General features: G+C 51.7%; 1 protein-coding gene across 1 annotated transcript; it reads left to right on the forward strand.

Annotated features, from left to right (window-relative positions):
- Positions 1 to 9840: 9840 nt before the first annotated feature.
- Positions 9841 to 12310, forward strand: LOC136516489 (U-box domain-containing protein 16-like). Its single transcript, XM_066509895.1, is given in 6 exon segments — positions 9841 to 10058; positions 10060 to 11061; positions 11063 to 11146; positions 11148 to 11825; positions 11827 to 11931; positions 11934 to 12310. Coding segments are annotated over 6 exon segments (2043 nt in total). The 5' UTR covers positions 9841 to 9980; the 3' UTR covers positions 12030 to 12310.
- Positions 12311 to 18711: the final 6401 nt, after the last annotated feature.

The raw sequence follows: 18711 nt of genomic DNA on the forward strand, positions 1-18711 counted from the left end.
GGACGAGCGTGATCGGGCCAGCGATCGGCTCAGGCAAGAGCACGCGGGCGGGCAGCTTTGTCGGCCCAGGCCCAGGTTGTGGCCTGGGAGGCACAGCGCGCGCGTCAAGGGAGTTGGGCCGAGCCGTTTTGCCAGCTGGGCCGAATGAACAGTGCTAAAATGAATCAGTTTTTCTTTTTTCTTTTTCTAGTAAATATTTATTTCCTAAAAAATGAATAAATGGCTTAAAAAAATAGAAAAGAGAATTTTCCTGTGGGTAAAATTCACTAAATTGAGATTTATTTTACGCTGCGTATTTTAAAGTTGTTATTTTCATTATTAAATTCGAACCAATGGGAGAATTTAATTTTGAAAAATGGATATGTTTTTAGCTTATTATAATATTGTTGTTATTCTGACCAACATTGATTAATGGCAATATTATGATAAGTTTTGTCATGCATTAATTCTATTTCTGTCCAACGGTGATGTAGAATTAGTGTAGAGGACAATTGTATATTTTAATTTTGACCAATGTTGGAACTAAGGCATGCAATTGTTATTATTATGTTTATGTTCTCACTCTATATGAATTGTGTTTTCAGGCGGATACAACTTGATGGGTTGTATCAAAGAGATCCCCACTCTCAAAGGTGAAAACTACACAGAGTGGAAGAAAAAGATTGACCTGGCCTTCATCTTGGTTGAGGTGGACTGGGTAGTCACATCACCGTGTCCCACTGAGCCTGTGGCACCGGTGAGGGAGACAAACGAGGCTAATACCGCTTGGGCAACTAGAGAGAGGGATTTTGCATCCCAAAGAATGTCCTATGACCTTGAGCATAGGAAGTGGGTCACTGCCAACAAGAAATGTATGGTTGTGATAAAGAACACAATTAAGCATGCAATTGTGGGCTCAATCCCAGAGTGTGACATCGTCACCGAGTATCTTAAAAGAATAAAGAGTCAGTTCACTGGCTCTTCAAAGACATGTGCTACCCAGCTGATAAAGCAGCTGGTGATAGAGAGGTACTCAGGTAATGGTGGCATAGGAGAGCACATACTAAGGATGAGCAATTTGGCATCCAAGCTAAAACCAATAAATCTGGCTCTCAAGAAAGAGTTCCTTATCCATCTGATTTTTGCTTCCTTGCCAAAAGAGTTTGACACTTTTGTTGTCAACTACAACATACAGCCCGAGAAATGGGACATAGAGAGGCTCATGGCTATGTGTGTGCAAGAGGAGGAGAGAATGAAAGCTGCCAATGGTGGCACTATCAATTATGTGAAAGACAACAAGAAAAAGAATAATAATGCTAACTCCACCTTAAAGCCAAAGGGAAAGGGTCCCATACTGCATCAGTCTCAGCAAAACAAGTTCACAGTAGAGAGACCAGTGTCTCTATTACAAGACGATGGGACATTAGAAAGATTGTCCTGATTACTTAAAGATGATCATGGCAAAGAAAGGTGAGAACATTATTACGTTCATAAATGAATCCCTGTATGTACAATATTCGAAATCTACTTGGTGGATTGACTCAGGTTTAACTGTTCATGTTGCTAATTCTTTATAGGGATTCTGTTCGACGAGGACTACGCAAAGAAGCGAAAGACACGTTAAAGTTGCAAATAGAGTCCAAGCAGATGTTGAAGTTGTTGGCGATCTTTATTTAGAGCTTGCTGATGGCTTCACTCTTTTACTTAGAGATGTACTTTATGTTCCCTCTTTACAGAGAAACTTGATTAGTGTTTCATGCTTGGACAATGATGAATATGATTGCCATTTTGGAAATGGCAAATGTAAGATAATATTTAATAATGCATGTGTTGGTCTTGCTATCTTATAAAATGAGATTTATTTGTTATCACTATGTGATAATGTGAATGTTGTATGCGATGATGGGAACGTTGCGTACGACAATGAGAATGTATCCTCGTCTATGGATGTAAACAGAAAACAAAAGAGAGCTCACGATGCGTTGTCAAAATTATGGCACTGTCGTTTAGGCCATATTTTGAGGGAAGAATAGAAAGATTAGTTAAGAATGATATTCTTCCTCCATTAGAGCTCTCAGATTTAGAACAATGTAGAGAATGAATAAAAGAAAAGTATGTAAAGAAAATTAAGAAAGATGTCAAACGAAGCGTAGGAATTTTACAGATTATTCACACAGGCATCTATGATCCATTTCCTGTAAAGAGTGTGGATGGTTTTGATTTGTTCATAACATTCACAGATGATTACTCCCGTTATGGCTACATTTATCCAATCAAAGAAAGAACAAAAGCATTGAATAAATTTAATATATTTAAGGCAGAAGTTAAAAACCAACACAATTTAAAGATTAAGATAGTCAGGTCTAACCGTGGGGGGGAGTACTACGGTCAGCATACCCCATATGGCCAAGTTCCTAGACCTTTTGTAAGGTTCTTCCAGGAGAATGGCATAGTAGCCTAGTATTCTACACCGGATGAACCTCAGCAGAATGGAGTAGCTGAAAGACGTAATCATACCCTGATGGATATGGTGCGTAGTATGATAAGTTACTCCACCTTACCGTTGAGCCTGTGGATGGAGGCGTTAAAAACCGCCATTCATATTCTCAATAGAGTACCAAGTAAGTCGGTGCCCAAAACACCGTATGAGTTGTGGACAGGAAGAGTACCATCACTAAACCACTTACGTGTGTGGGGGAGTCCTACTAAGGCTAAAGTATTTAACCCAAATATTGGGAAGCTAGATCCCAAAACAGTGAGTTGACATTTCATTGGCTACACAGAAAAGTCAAAAGGTTTTCGTTTCTACTGTCCAGACAGACATATAAAGTTTGTGGAAACAAGACACGTTGTCTTCCTAGAGGATGAAATGATGAGGGAGAGCATGGTAGCTCGAGAAATTGACCTTGAAGAGAAGCGGATGTATGCGCCCACTCCGATGATTCATGAGCCATTTTTCTCACTACCTGCTGTCGCTGCACCGACAGTGAAAGACACTGTGGTGCCAGCACCTGTTGTTATTCTGCCTGTGGCAACAATGAATGACGATGCGGAACCTGTTCTTTAGGATCATGTGGATCCTATTACCACACATGAGGAGGAGCAACAACAGCCTCAAACAGAAGATGTGACAAATGTGGAGGCCCCTATAAGATCTCAAAGAGTTAGAAGATCAGCTATTCCTGCTGACTATGAAGTATACAATATTGAGGAATTTTAAATGGAGGATGATCCCACCTCATTTGAAGAAGCCATGAGAAGTGATCATTCATCAAAGTGGCTTGAGGCCATGAAAAATGAAATGAAATCTATGAATGCCAATAAAGTTTGGGACTTAAAAATAATTTTTAAAGGAGCGAAAACAGTAGGCTGCAAATGGGTCTACAAAACAAAACTTGACTCTCAAAGGAATATAGAGAGATATAAAGTATGACTTATGGCAAAAGGCTTTATGCAAAGAGAAAGGATTGATTACAATGAGACATTTTCTCCAGTCTCATGTAAGGATTTCTTCATAATTATAATGGCATTAGTGGCACATTACGATTTAGAATTACATCAGATGGATGTAAAGACGATATTTCTCAATAGAGACTTAGAGGAAAATGTTTACATGGCACAACCGAAAGGTTTTGTCATGGAAGGAAAAGAACGAATGGGATGCCGCCTAAAGAAATCCATTTATGGATTAAAACAAGCTTCAAGACAGTGATACTTGAAGTTTGATCAGACAATAAGGAATTTTGGGTTTAAAGAGAATGTTGAGGATAATTGTGTTTATGCAAAGTTTAAAAATGAGAAGTTTATCTTCCTTGTCCTATATGTGGATGATATCTTACTTGCTAGTAGTGATGTCAGTCTACTACTGGAGACAAAGAAGTTTTTGTCCTCAAAATTTGATATGAAAGATCTTGGTGAAGCTTCGTTCGTTCTAGGGATCGAGATTCACCGAGATAGAAGTAAAGAGGTATTAGGACTGTCACAAAAGGCATACATAGAATTTTTTTAAAGAAATTCAGTATGCACAAATATAGTCCCTCACCTGCTCCTATAGTTAAGGGCGACAGATATGGGGATTTTCAATGCCCCAGGAACCAATATGAGATCGATCAAATGAAAGCGGTTCCATATGCTTCAGCTGTCGGATGTTTGTAATATGCTCAAGTATGTACGCGCCCTGACTTGGCATTTGTTACCGGGTTACTTGGCAGATTCTAGAGCAATCCTGGAACAGAACACTGGAAATTAGTAAAGAAAGTCTTGCGTTATTTGCAAGGAACGAAAGGCCTCATGATGACGTATAGAAGATCTGATTCACTCCATATAGTGGGATATTCAGATTCTGATTATGCGGGAGATGATAGAAAATCCACGTCTGGATATGTATTCACTCTCGCAGGGGGGGCTATTTCATGAAAAAGCTCAAAGCAAACCGTCACTATATCGTCCACAATGTATGCCGAGTTTGTAGTGTGTTATGAGGCAATGGGGCAGGTGAACTGGCTAAAGAAGTTCATACCCGGTTTGAATGTAGTTGACGACATCTATAGACCACTTAAGTTATACTACGATAATAATCCGGTAGTACAGTATGCTCACAACAATAAGTTAAGTGGTGCTGCCAAACACATTGACATAAAGTATTATGTTGTGAAAGATAAAGTCTGGGATCATGTCATAAGTCTTGAGCACATAAGTACTGAAAAGATGCTCGCGGATCCGCTTACAAAAGGCTTACCATCCAACGTGTTCAGAGAACATGTAGTTGGCATGAGTTTAAGGAAAAGCTTATAATTCCTGGACAAAAAAGATCCAAAGATAAATATTTATTTTAGAATAGAGTGGTGTGTTGTAGCTATTAAATCTAACCTGGAGTCTGTTGCCCACCACTCCTGCGAATCTCAGGCCTCCGTCCTCCGTGGTCGTGAGCACCATGCGCGAATAGGACGCGCGCGCCGGAGGCAGCCGAATCACATACATGTCTCCCGTGGCCAGGTCGTATTTGAGGATGCTGGTCCAGTCATGGAACAGGAAGCAGAGCGCGTTCCCGACGAGGGCACCGCGCAACCTGACGATACGGCCACCACCAACATCACCAGGGTCCGTGTGTTGCGCTGCGTATGCCAGCTCGCTCCACGCCGCAGGCCCGAACGAGAAGTAGACGCAAGCGAAGGCCCCCTCGGGCTCCGTGCCCACCAGGACGACGCGGAAGGGCCCGTCGGCGTGGTCCTGGAGGCCGTGCTGGTCGCAGCAGAGCAGCGCGGTATTCCAGCTGCGCGGGCGCCGCGGCAGGTCGGGGACGGGCAGCTCCAGGTGGCCGCCGGCCGGCAGAGAGGTTTATGCTGGTTAAATATAAATAAATCTATAACTAAGCTATATATGATCTAATAAATATAAATTTTTTACTATAGTTCAATCATACCCAAAATCAAAAGACCTCTTGAAGCCCGGAGTTTCAACATCCTAAGTGCACACGAGTTACCGGAGAGGCGGTGACTGGGTTCACAACGTCGGCAGTGCTTGTGTGTGTTGGGCAAGGGCAACGGGAAATTTTCATAGAAAAATCTTCTTGGCATGTGCCGTGGTCCGTGGATGACGCAGGAGTAATGCACTGCGGCTCCGAAAAAGGATGCAGTCCACGCACTCTGTCTTTTCCGAGAAGGAAAGCAAAGGCCTTGTTTAGATCGCCTCCAAATTCTAAGTTTTTTCACTCTCTCTTCATCACATCAATTTTTAGATGTATGTATGGAGCATTAAATGTAGGTAAAAAAATAACTAACTGTACAGTTTGGTTGTAAATTACGAGACGAATCTTTTGAGCCTAGTTAGTCCATGATCGGACAAAGTTTATCAAATACAAATAAAACGTGCTACAGTGTCCAGATTGCAAAAATTTGCAATCTAAACAAGACCAAAGATGTGGTTGACAGACAGTTAACGTGGAGTTGACACAGCTCCAGGACGTCCTAAGTAGCTATTTTACGTGGAGGTGGAAGACAAAAGCAAAAGACTATTTTATACATTTCTATTTTTTACATACTATTGGATCCATGTGTTCCTCCGCTGCGTACGCCAATTGCGTTGGGAACGAGCGGCGGCACACCGTGCCGAACCCAGCGCGGGGCCAGCCAGCCGCATGGGTTGGATTGCATAGGCCAGCCGCAGGTCGCCGAACCCAACTTGCAATCGTGCATAGTGCCAAAATGCTGCGCGTCGCAACAACCTGCGGACTCCGGTGGCGGTGCGGCGGTGCTCGCGCAGCAGCGTCCTCTACTCAAACGTTGCTCGAAATACTGCTCGCTCTTAATCTTATCGCGTAGGATTAATTGCCACCGTAGAGCATCTGGTGATCTTTGTTCGTTTCGAAAGCAGCCATGGCTATGATTCAGCGCCGTGGTGGCACTCGCATCTGCAGATCTGCTTGCGTTTGCTGCGGCGTCAGCTTTAGGAACCAAGCTCCTTTGATCTGGAATTGACGAGGCAGCATTAGTTTAGTGCAACTGCCCCTTGAGAATCCGGAATCTTGTGACGACGATGGTGATCTAAATTCTGATTGATGCCGGAGCGTCAATAACGGAAGCCTGCTGTGTTTTGTGCACCAGTTGTTGCCATGGTGTGGCGTGTGATGGAACTTGGCCGGACCAGACCAACCGCTGAAGTGATGAGACTAGTTAGTGACGGATTAGGCTAGAGTGAGACATGACTCTGTTCCCTTGTTTGTGTTGGGATGTATTCTCAGGGAGATACTATGACAGATGGAGAACAGAAGATTCAGACCCCGTTCGGCTTGCTGAACCTTGGCTGAAATTAGCTGAAAAACACTCTTCTGACTAAAATATTGTAAGAGAAAAATACTGTTCCGGTTGAAAAAAAGAAGCCGAACAAACCGGATTAAGGTAAGCTGAACGGGGCCTCAGTGTTTAGTGGATCTCTATTCGTCGTTCTCCTTCCTTTGCCAGATTCTCACTTGACGGTCTATCTACACCACAGAAACATAAACATGATCTAGCTGGTAACAAAGAAATACGTGGTCGATTTTGTCGAGTTGTAGGCAGTATATGCAAGCGCCACAACGGCACTTGCATCGTTCGCGCACTAATTTTATTGGACCACAAAACACAACGCGAACTCAAAATGGACCGTGCATACGTAGATGTCAGTGTCACACTCACACATCAGCCCACTGGTGGGGCAGGCACTGGGTCTAGTATTGTGAGTGTTACTAGTTACTCCTCCTGTTGTCGCTAAGCTCGGACGGTCCAGCCAGTGGATGTCACGCTCACAAGTCACACGCACAGCCCCAATCCCCACACGGCTATTTCCAAATAGAGAGAAAAAAAGATCTTTTTAAAAAACAACACGGGTCCGCAACTCCGCATTTGTCAGTATCATCACCGATCCTCGTATCATCGTCACACCCTCCGTGTCCGTGTTATCATCCATCCCCCGCACCCGCAGGGCGCGTGGACGCGAAGCTCCTCTCCCGACAGCCGCGTTTGTCAACGCTTTGCTCCACCCGCACGGCCGCACCGGCCAACGGCTTCGAAGTCGGCCCCGCGCGCCGCGCCCGCGACGTGAGGTCGCTCTCGTCCTCAGCTGCAGCTGCAAGCAAATCCACAAAAACCAACCGCGGCCGCGGGCCGGTTGGTCTAGAAGAAAACGGACCAGCGGGAAAACTAGCCCTGGGCGTCACGCAACGTGCGCGTGCGCGCCAGCGCCACGGGATTTGTATTTTTCCTTCCTCGGCTGGCACTGTCACGATTGCGGCGCCGCGCCGTCACGGCCTCGGTCACGCACCACGCACGGGGCCTTGCTTTGCCACGGCAGGCAAGATCGCCCCCAGCGCCGCACCGCACGCGGGGGGTGGGAGGGAGACGCGGCCGTCGCTTTTACCGCATCCTTCATCCCAGGAGCGGCGGGGCGAAGGCTCTGGACGGCGTTGGCTCCACGTCGGCCGGCCGGCCTGTCGTGCGGACGGCACGCCTGGCCGTCCACGCGAACCCGTGCTAGCTGGAGATTTGCCTGCCACCACTCAGCCACTGCCTCGACGCTCGCCGGCCGGCGCGGCCGTCAACGGCTCGTCAAAGATTTACCGCTGCTGCCACGCGGCATCCTGCCACGCCTCACAACCTGAGTCTTAACTGGATCGGATGGATGGATCCAGTCAAACGCAGCGTGGATTTGTTAATCGAGGGATGTGTGGCTCTTGGACCTAACATCTGGCTAATTGCGTATTTTTTTTCCTTGAGAAAGAAGGGAAAGCTAATCAGTATTCTATCGCGTGCGTGTGTGTAGCAGGACAGACCGACCTGGCCCCTGGCCGTAACTTGTGAAGCCTGCCCACTGCACGTACTGCTCGGTAACTTTCGGTCGTCAAGTGGTTCTTTTACCGCCGAAGCTTAATTTGACCGCTGCTCGGGACGGGATCGGGCCGCCGCGGCAGAGGTTGCTTTTAGATTATTTCTCGCCGGAGGCGTACGGGTTTAGTTTGCGAAATTTGGGAATTTGGCTACCGTAGCACTTTTGTTTTTATTTGGCAATTAATGTTCAATCATGGACTAATTAGGTTCAAAACGTTCGTCTCGCGATTTCCAACCAAACTGTGCAATTAGTTTTTTTTCATCTACATTTAATGTTCCATGCACGTATCGCAAGATTCGACGTGGTGGCTACTGTAACATTTTTTGGGAATTTTTTTTTTTAACTAAACGCAGCCTAAGCTAGCGTCCGGCGCACGTACGTGGTGGGAGTCGTGAATGCGGCGGTACGTGGTGGATTCGGCACGGGCACTTGTCAATTCTGGCCGCCCGTCTCTGACGACGTGAATGCAGCCCCCCCGTACGCCTGGTCGCCATATGCAGCTCTCTTGCCTCTCTTGGCAAAAGCACTACGACACGATTAGGCATTTGTTTCTGTCCTGCCACAGTTGGCCGTTCATTATGTACACCTATGCTCCATCACTGGTCACTGCGGTCCAACAGAAGGGTAGTAGTGGCACGAACCGTATTTGGCAATTCGGTGCAACGAGGATGTCATGCGCAAACTAACTTTGCCAGTACAGGCAAAATGTTATATCACACACGATCCGCCTGGGTTGCGACACGTGCATCAAGTAGCAACCAATCAGGCATCAACCAGCCTCTCCTCTCCTTCCAGGAGCGTAGAGCCCGTCGGGTCCTGTGATCCAGTGTCATCTTTCGATTTCCACATGGGGGAATGAGCAACTGCGTGTCGATGCTGACAAAGAACCTGCAGGAAACTGTCCTCACCCGATCGGGGGGATGATGGCATGGAATTGGAATTTGTCATGCGGCCTGCAACTGCAGCACAAGCTTGGAAGCTTTCCATTTCGTTTGTTCCATTTTGATGAAAATTGAAGCTTTCCATTTCTTATCCCGGCCTGCAACAAGAACAAGACCATGGACGAGATCCGCTCAAACCCGTTGTTGCTTACCAACCAACCCCTCTCTCGCAACTGCCAGACCCAAGCCAAGTCACCCAGGACGCCAGGACCCCGGCCAATCCGGCCGTCCGTGCACCAAGATCGAGCGCTCAGCGCGCCAGCAGTTGACAAGATCTCGGCTTCAAACCATTTCGCCTCAAAGATAATACTAGTGTGTTTTTTTATTTAGAACAAAAAGATAATACTAGTAGTGCTGAGGGGAGAACGGCAGCAATAAAGAAAAGGAAAATGCACATGCCATGACATATTGACATGGGCATCCATCACATCAGCGGCCACAAAAAGTCAGGAGGATTCCGCCCGATTTCCAGCCGCTTCAACCCCAGCTCGCGCACAACTCAACGCGCCTACCGCCTCCACAGGCCCCCATATATATGCCACCCCTCCGTGTCTTCTTCTCTCATCTCATCCCATCTCGAACTCGTCTCACTCATCCATCCATTCCATCCGTGTTCGTGTTGCTTCACCGCCTTCTCTTCGTATTGGGATTGAAATCGGATTGCATCGTTACAGACTCAAGGTACATACACCAACAACAATGGCTAGCGGCGCGACGAGCGACGCGTGGCCGTCCTCCCCCTACTCCTCGTCGGCGCCCGACGGGGAGGTCCTGCGCTTCCCTGCACCGCCTGGCGCGGGACCTGTCGGCGGCCGAGGCGCCGGCGCCGTTCCTGCGGTCGGTCTTCGTGGCGGTGGCCAGGCGGGCGCGCCTGCTCGCGGCCGTGTTCGACGACCTGCTGCTCTGCGGCGCGGCCGCGGGCCCGCTTCTCCTACTGCCGCGCTCCGCGTCGCTGTGCCTCAGGGAGCTCCTCCTCGTGCTGCAGCGGTTCAAGGCGCTTGTGGCCGACTGCGCCGCGCGCAGCCGCACGCGCCTGCTGCTCCAGTCGGACGAGGTGGCGGCGCGCGCGCGGGAGCTCCAGCACGACCTCGCCACGCTCCTCGACCTGCTCCCCGTCGTGGACCTCGGGCTCGCCGACGACGTGTCAGACCTCCTGGCGCTCGCGTCGCGGCAGTGCCGCCGCGCGGCGGCACCGGAGCTGGAGCTCAAGGCCGGCGTGCTCGCGCTCATCCAGGAGGTGGAGCGGGAGATCGTGCCCGAGCGGGAGAGGCTGGAGGGCGTCCTGGAGGACGTGGGCATCAATGACCCCGCCAGCTGCAGCGACGAGATCGAGACACTGGAGCGGGAGATCGGCGACCGCGTCGCCGAGAGGTGGACGTCGTCGATGATCGCCCTCGTCGGCCTCCTCCGCTACGCCAAGTGCGTCCTCTTCAGTGCCGCCACGCCGCGGTCCGTGGACTCCAAGGTGGATCTCGACGACGGCGACGGCGACGATGACGCGGAGCCACCGTCGCCGCCGCCGGACTTCCGGTGCCCCATCTCCCTCGAGCTGATGGGCGACCCCGTCGTGGCTTCTAGCGGTCAGACGTACGACCGCGACTCCATCACGCGGTGGTTCGGCGCCGGCAAATCCACGTGCCCCAAGACCGGGCAGGTGCTGCCGAATCTGGAGCTCGTGCCCAACAAGGCGCTCAAGAACTTGATATCGCGGTGGTGCCGAGAGAACGGCATCCCCATGGAGAGCAGCAGCGAGTCTGGGAAAGCCGAGCCGGCGCCGGTGGATGGTAGGCGCGAACAAGGCCGCGCTGAAGGCGGCGCGCATGACCGCGTCGTTCCTCGTGAAGAAGCTGTCGGCCTCGTTCTCCCCCTGAGGCGACCAAGCGCGTGGTGCAAGAGATCCGGGAGCTGGCCAGGTCCGGGTCCGACAACCGCGCGTTCATCGGGGAGGCCGGCGCCGCGGGGCTCCTCGTGCCGCTGCTCCTGTCCGAGGACTCGGCTCTCCAGGTCAACGCCGTCACGGCGCTGCTCAACCTCTCCATCCTGGAGGCCAACAAGAAGCGCATCATGCACGCGGAGGGCGCCGTGGACGCGCTCTGCCACGTGATGCGCTCGGGCGCCACGTGGCGCGCCAAGGAGAACGCCGCGGCCACCGTGCTCAGCCTGGCGGCCGTCCACGCGTACCGCCGGCGGCTCGGCCGCAACCCGCTCGTCGTCGACAGCGTCGTGCGGCTCGCGCGCACGGGCCCCTCCAGCACCAAGAAGGACGCGCTGGCGGCGCTCCTGTGCCTGTCCGCCGAGCGGGAGAACGTCCCGAGGATCGTCGAGGCCGGCGCCGCTGAGGCGGCGCTGTCCGCGATGGGCGGCGAGGCGGAGGCCGCGGCCGCGGTGCTGGCGTCGCTGGCGAAGCGCGGCGGCGCGGAGGCGATCGTCGCGCTGGACGGCGCCGTGGCGCGGCTGGTGGCCGAGATGCGGCGCGGCACGGAGTGGTCGCGGGAGTGCGCGGCGGCCGCGCTGGTGCTCCTGTGCCGGCGCGAGGGCGCCGCCTGCGGCGTCGCAGGTGGTGGCGGTCCCGGGCGTGGAATGGGCCATCTGGGAGCTGCTGGGCACCGGCACGGACCGCGCGCGCCGCAAGGCCGCGTCGCTCAGGCAGGGACGTGCCGGCGGTGGGCGGCCGCCGCCAACGCGGAGCAGGGCGCCACAGAGTGCCCCACCTCCGGCGACGCGTCGGCGCTCACGATGGCGTCGTGAAATCCACTACTGCACGACGATCTGCACGACGATCAGTAGTAGATAGAAGCTCCAAAAAGAAGCCAAAACACTTTTTTTACCACGATTCTTGTACAAAATTTGTTCTCTGGCCGTTAAGGCCTTCACGATTCTTTGGTCCGTGCTTCGGGCTGTGAGTAATTGATCAACTGTGAATACAAGATACTAGTACTGTAGTACGTATATTTTTTTCTTTTTCCACCAAACATTGTTACCTATTGTCCTGTCTCAAGAAAATACAAAGGAAAGCAACAAAATCGCTCCATGCAGTGTGACTTCAGCTCCATTGTTCTGATGTTCGCATCCCTAACATGCGCAATAACTCTCTCGTCTGTTCTCCAATTTCGTACGAACGCAAGACAACTTCTCCAATGATTGTGTACAGTCGATGAGTGCAGCTAGGCTGGCATGTCCTCGTGGGCTCCTTGCTGCCGGTGCCGGTGCCGGTGCCGGGGACAGAACTTCCAGCCTTCCGGTCGGTTGATCAAAAAGAAGGCCGACGAATGTGCGGCTCAGCTGGAAATGCTTGGCGAGGGAGGCAACGGGGCGCAGACCCAGCTTGCATTCGCCGGCTTTTGAGCAGAAAGGCCGTCCGCTTTGACTTGCTGCCAGCCAGTGTGCATCTTGATGCCAATGATGTCTCTCTGGCGACGCGTCGCGTTTGCTTGAAGTACGCCATCCTTGCCGTTCCCTTTGAGAAAGCAAAGATACCCTATCCTTTTCTGAACGAAAAAAGATACTCCTGTATCGAGTACCGTATCGTATTCTAAGGTGTGGCTGTCCATGGGTCTGCTGAGTTCTGGTCGACCGACGACGTGTGTGGCCTGAAGAGCCGAGGTGCAGGCGCGCCTCCGCTGGCCGATGCGTGATTGACTGATTTGGGGGCGAGCGATGCTGTGTGTGTTGGTGTTGCGGTGGCCGCAGGCCGGCCGCCTCTGCGTCTGAGTTTCCTTCGACGGAAACGCTGCCCGTGTGCTTACGCGTTCACAAGCCACAAGCTAGAACATGCTTCGATGGCTTACCACGTAACCGATTTTTTTTTTGTTTTTTAGCCTTTTTTTAATTTTTCACAAATATACCTATGGAGGTTTGCTTTTAAAATCTTGACACTTAGCTCGGCGCCTTACATGTTTCGGCGCCATAGATTTTAACGCCTAGATCTTGGGCTCGACGCAGACGTGGCGGTGACTTGCCAGACACCTTAGCAATGAGCTTAGCGCCGTGGTTATTGGCGCCAAACCCTGTCTTACGTATGTGTCCTCTCTTCCTTTCTCTCTTCCTCTCTCTACCGCTCCCGAGCCATGGCGCCGCCAGCGCTGCCACACCGCCGCGCCCGCGCCCGCGCCCGCTCCCGCGCCGGCCCTCGCCGTGCCGGCCGCCCGTGGCCCTAGCCCACTCGCGCTGCCTCGCCGCGCGCCGCCCCTCCTGGCCGTCGCCCGCGCGCGGCCCCTGCCGTGCCGGCCACGCGCCGCCCCTCCCGGCCCGCGCCGCCTCGTCCGTCCCGGCTCGCCGTGTCCGCCGCGTGCATAGGCGCTCCCTCCGGCGACCCCGGGCCGCGACACGGCCCTCTGCTCCCAGCGCGCCGCGACCTTGCCGTCGATCTCGTCCTCCGTGTCCCCTGTCCTTGCTCTGGTCCCGACGTCCGCGTCCGTGTCGCATCGTTGCATTGACTTAGACAGGTAAATTTTTTGAATATGCAATGTAGGTACTTAGTTAGCTTGAATTGTAGTGCTACTTTGATTATTTGGTAGTTTCTAGTAAATTTGATGATGTATGTAGTTGAGTTAGTTAGTGAGATAGATATAGTTAGATAGCTAGTGACATAGGTACATAGATATAGTTATTAGATAAGCTAGTTGATTTAGTTAGTGAGATAAATATAGTTAGATAGCTATTGAACATAGTTATTTAGGGTGTAGTTGGTTAGTATCTATTAGAGAGGTACTATATAGCAGCTACTTTGGACTAAACGAACTGTATTTCAATTTTTGTTTGAACTACTAGATGGACAACCTAGTGAACATATATCATGAAGGCACCGTGGAAAGAGATCGTTATGGATATGTTGAGTTTGTTGAGATGCAAAGCGTGCCTGTGTTATTCAATGAGAAGCCTTCATTTAGTGAGTTGGTTGCAAGGGCTCGGGAGGAGCTACATTGCCATGGAGATGATGATGATGATGGCATCACAGTGGAGGGTGTACTTCACCTAGGTTCCCCTCCCAACATCCTAAGGATGATGATCCCAATTGGATGTGCAGACCAGTGGGAGAACTATGTGAGATCGGCTATGAAGTGCCAGTTCTAAAGTTTGGACGTGGTTGTGCGTCGGGTGTTAGTTGATCCCATCCCTCATGGGTTTTCCCCACCAATTGGTCAGCAGGCACACTTCGACCCTCCCGTCCCGGAGCCTGATATGGATGTGGAGGTTGCACCTACAGTTCTCGATGCTCAATCTACCCCCAATGAGCTAGTTGGAAATGCTTGTCGGACTCATGATGTTGTGGCAGATCCTTCTCATGAGATCCCTTTGACACAGAATCATCCGAGTAAGTGTCTTATCCGCATGGTTATTGGGATCTTACCCCCTTCCTTACATCCATTTTTTTCATTCTTTCCTCATTTTCTACTTATGTTGTAGGAGACATTCCTGACAATGTGGATATGCCCACTGTTGCTGTGTAAGTGCACTGTGGAGATGGATTCCGTGGCTCCAATAGTGTTGAAATTATAAATAATCCAGAGCCATATGAGATGGCAAGGGCTGTTCATTCTAATGATGATCGTCCTATTAGAGAGTTGACAGAGAGTGATGTTGAGATGCTGAGGCGTATCTTTCCCGGCACCGTGATCCAAGAGTTTACGAGTTTAGTGATATTGCTCATTCCGATCAAGCGTGTGTAGAAGGACATGATGATGAGCTCCTAGAAGCTCTTGAGGGAGGCCCTAACATGGTAATTGAGATGGGTAGGGTATTAAAGGACCTCCCTGCATTGAAGAGGTGGTTATAGGCGTTTGCAGTGATACAAAAGACACCTTATAAGGTCTTGCATTCATATTGTCGGTGTTTTGAGTAAACACCAACGAGTAAATTTGTATATTGCGCGTCTAACCCGAATGGTGTGCTAAGAGGACACAAGGATTATACTGGTTTGGGTCGAATGTCCCTACGTCTAGTTTCAGGCTGCTCATGTTACTAGCACTAAGTTTGTAGTAGGGGGTTACAAACTGGCGAGAGAGGGCGGACCTCCCAAGTCTCTGTGGTTCGATTACTCGATGTTTCTACTGCTGGATCTATCTGTCGATTGATCTCTTATGGTGTGGTGAACCGATGCCCCTTAGTGGGACGTCCTGCTTTCCCTTTTATAGGCCAAGGGAAAGCAGGGGTTACAACGAAAGGGAAGAGGGAAAAAAGAAAGAGAAATAAGGTTCCCAGGGGTGTGCCGTCCTCCTCTTCGCGTGGGTCCCGCTGACCCTATAGATAATGGTGGTAGCAGCGTCGCATCGGGGCCCTGTTGGTCGCTGTAGCATACGCGCGGGCGTCATACGCCATTGTTGTCTTCCATCCCATCCGAGCGGAAAGAATGGTCAAAGGGTCCCCTGATAAAGGCCATACAGGGAGCTGGCGGTACAGCGCCAGTCAACTAACGCCGGTCGACTGGTGTTGGACAGTGGTCAGGTAGGGAGTTGGCAGCACAGTGCTGCCCTATTGACGCGGTGGGCGACATGAGTCTCCCAGCATGGCCTGATGCGACCACTAGTCGCATCAGGACACGCCCGAGACGTGCTCCCGGGCGTGCGCCTCCACGCCGTAGTGGTTGAAGCGATTAGGGTCCCACCCTGGGCCACTCCTTTTGTCTGGTAGCAAATCCGACCCCTAGGGAACGGGTGTGGTGGAAATCTCGCCCTAGGGGCCGGGCGAGACAAAATTTGACCCATAGGGGTCAAATGAGGCGAAACCCTCCTCGTGGGACCGGACGAGTCAGAGCCCACACCTCGGGGTCGGACGAGGCCGCAGTTGCATCCTTAACCATCGGATGAGGCGCCGTGACGCTCATTAATCCTTTAGCTCGGATACCCGGGTATAGATATCCAACAGTAGCCCCCGAGCCTTTGGAGGAGTGAGACACTCATGCAAAGGCTTTTTGCGATCCGTCGCTTGAGGGCGCATGGGAGTACTATTCGTTATTATCGCTTTGCAAGATGACGAGCTGAGTATGACACTCATCGTTTGTCTACGACCGCATGTTCGATCTCTTTACGATGCTGAACCCCTGAGCCCCCACGCGTAGCAGGGGTCCGGCCAGAGGGTCAGTTCGTCTTGTGATCATCGTCCCTCACGCGTCCATTTGCTAGAACAGAGGGGCTGAGCCGTGCCGTGCTTTCCTCGCTGGACGGAGCACGATGCTCGGTGAGTTGTTAACGGGCTTGTTCGAGTAGAGCCCCAGCATCCCCTTCACGGGGGGCCCGGTTCAAGATTAGCTGGTGACTGACTCTAGATTCTTAGAGGCCGGTCCATATAGTTCTCAAATTCGTTCGACCGGTCCAAGGGCTCGATGCCTTTCTTCGGAGAAAAACCATGGACCTTGCATCATCCAAGACTCAAAATGAGGGTCAGGACACCCGTGGCACTTCATGTGCTTTGGGTATTGGCCGCTAGCAGACCCGTCCTTAACCTCCCCTCACTCTAGGATGCCCTAGAGCGGCCGTGAATCCACTGGTGGGGCAGCCTTCGAACTCTTGGGCGTTAATGGGCCATGGGAGTGTTTTTAGCTCCATATCCCACTTACCTATGGCGGCCCATAGCCTTTGAAGGTGAACCATCGCCCGATGGATCCTTCACGGGAAAGATTTGGACAAGCATGCGCTCGTCTCTCGAGGCAGCGATGCAACTAATGCATCATGGAACAATGAGGGCATGATCCCCAAAGGAAATGAATCTGGCGATACGTGGGACGAGTTAATTTAGGCGGATGGTTCGCCCCTTGCTCGTTCTGCCTATACCTTATAAATAGATCCGTTTCTCCCTAGCCTCCGTACGCGCAGCCGCATCCTTACCCCTCTAGTCTTTCTGCCTTTTGCTCTCTAGTTCCGGCCTTCACTCCCCTATTTTCACTCCGCCACCAATGAAGTTCTCTCTCTCTAGCCCTACGCCACCTATCGAGAACTTAATACTGGGGTACCCAATGAGGTGGAGCTAATAACCATCGAATGTTAATGCTTTCGGTCAGACAAGAATGCTACTACACTTCTTGCCTAAACGAGGGAAGATTGTTTCCACCTCGCCCGGCCCCCAAGGGCTAGACTCTGCCTCGCCTAACCCCTGAGAGCTTGTCGATAGAATATGCTCGGCAGTCCACCGAGGGGTATCCCACGATGGTAGATTTGTCGGTGGGGGTGCATGTGATTAGGAACCGGATGGTGACACAATGCGCAGAGACAGTGATTTAGACATGTTCGGGCCGTCTAATCGACGTAATACCCTACGTCCTGTGTCTTTGGTGTATTATATTGATCTGTATGTAGATCCGATCTGATAGATCCTATCTGCTAGGGGACCCCTGCCTCTCCTTATATAGTCTGGAGAAACAGGGTTACAAGTAAAGTATCCTATTTGGTACTATACAATGTCTTGCGGTGCACACCGAGCAGCGCCGTGCATGCCTTGATCTTGTGGGCCGGGCCACCTCTGATGGTGCGGCCCATGTCTCAGGGGCCATACCCCCACAGCTAGTCTCCGAGCCTAACAGTAGGTGACGCAGTCACGTGGTGCTAGGGTCATAAAGTAGAAGACCAGCCAAGTAGGCAGCCAGTCCCCAGGCGTAGCCTCGAGATGAGAACAAGCACATTGACCACAAGGTGAAGTATGCCCACTTAGTCCCCGAGCCTGCTGGAAGATGAAGAATGAATCATGTAGCAGGGTTAAAGAAGTCTGAAAGCTTGCCGACGTCATCTGACATGCGCGTATCAAGACCCCAGACGTGCTGCCCAAGATCAGCACCCTGATCCGAACAGCATGGAGCAGCTTGATAGCACACCGACGAGACGTAGCAAGATCCGAGCAGCAAGGGAGTCCCCGGCGTCGCTGGCGATGACCGAAGACCGAGGAACGAGGAGTCCCCGACGTCACTGGCGATGTCCGAGCACCAAGGAGCGAGGAGTCCCCGGCGTCGCTGGCGATGTCCGAGCATCGAGGAGAGAGGAGTCCCCGGCATCACTGGTGATGACCGAGCACCGAGGAGCGAGGAGTCCCCGGCGTCGCTGGCGATGACCGAGCACCGAGGAGCAAGGAGTCCCCGATGTCACTGGCGATGTCCGAGCACCGAGCAGTGAGGAGTCCCCGGCGTCGCTGGCGATGTTCGAGCACCGAGGAGCGAGGAGTCCCCGGTGTCGCTGGCGATGACCGAGCACCGAGGAGCGAGGAGTCCCCGACGTCGCTGGCGATGTCCGAGCACCGAGGAGCGAGGAGTCCCCGGCGTCGCTGGCGATGATCGAGCACCGAGGAGCGAGGAGTCCCCGACGTCGCTGACGATGACCGAGCACCGAGGAGCAAGGAGTCCCCGGCATCGCTGGCGATGACCGAGCACCAAGGAGCGAGGAGTCCTCGGTGTCGCTGGCGATGACCGAGCACTGAGGAGCGAGGAGTCCCCGGCGTAGGTGGCGAT

This window comes from Miscanthus floridulus, chromosome 17 (assembly GCF_019320115.1).
Source record: "Miscanthus floridulus cultivar M001 chromosome 17, ASM1932011v1, whole genome shotgun sequence".
In the NCBI taxonomy this organism is placed as follows: Eukaryota; Viridiplantae; Streptophyta; class Magnoliopsida; order Poales; family Poaceae; genus Miscanthus; species Miscanthus floridulus.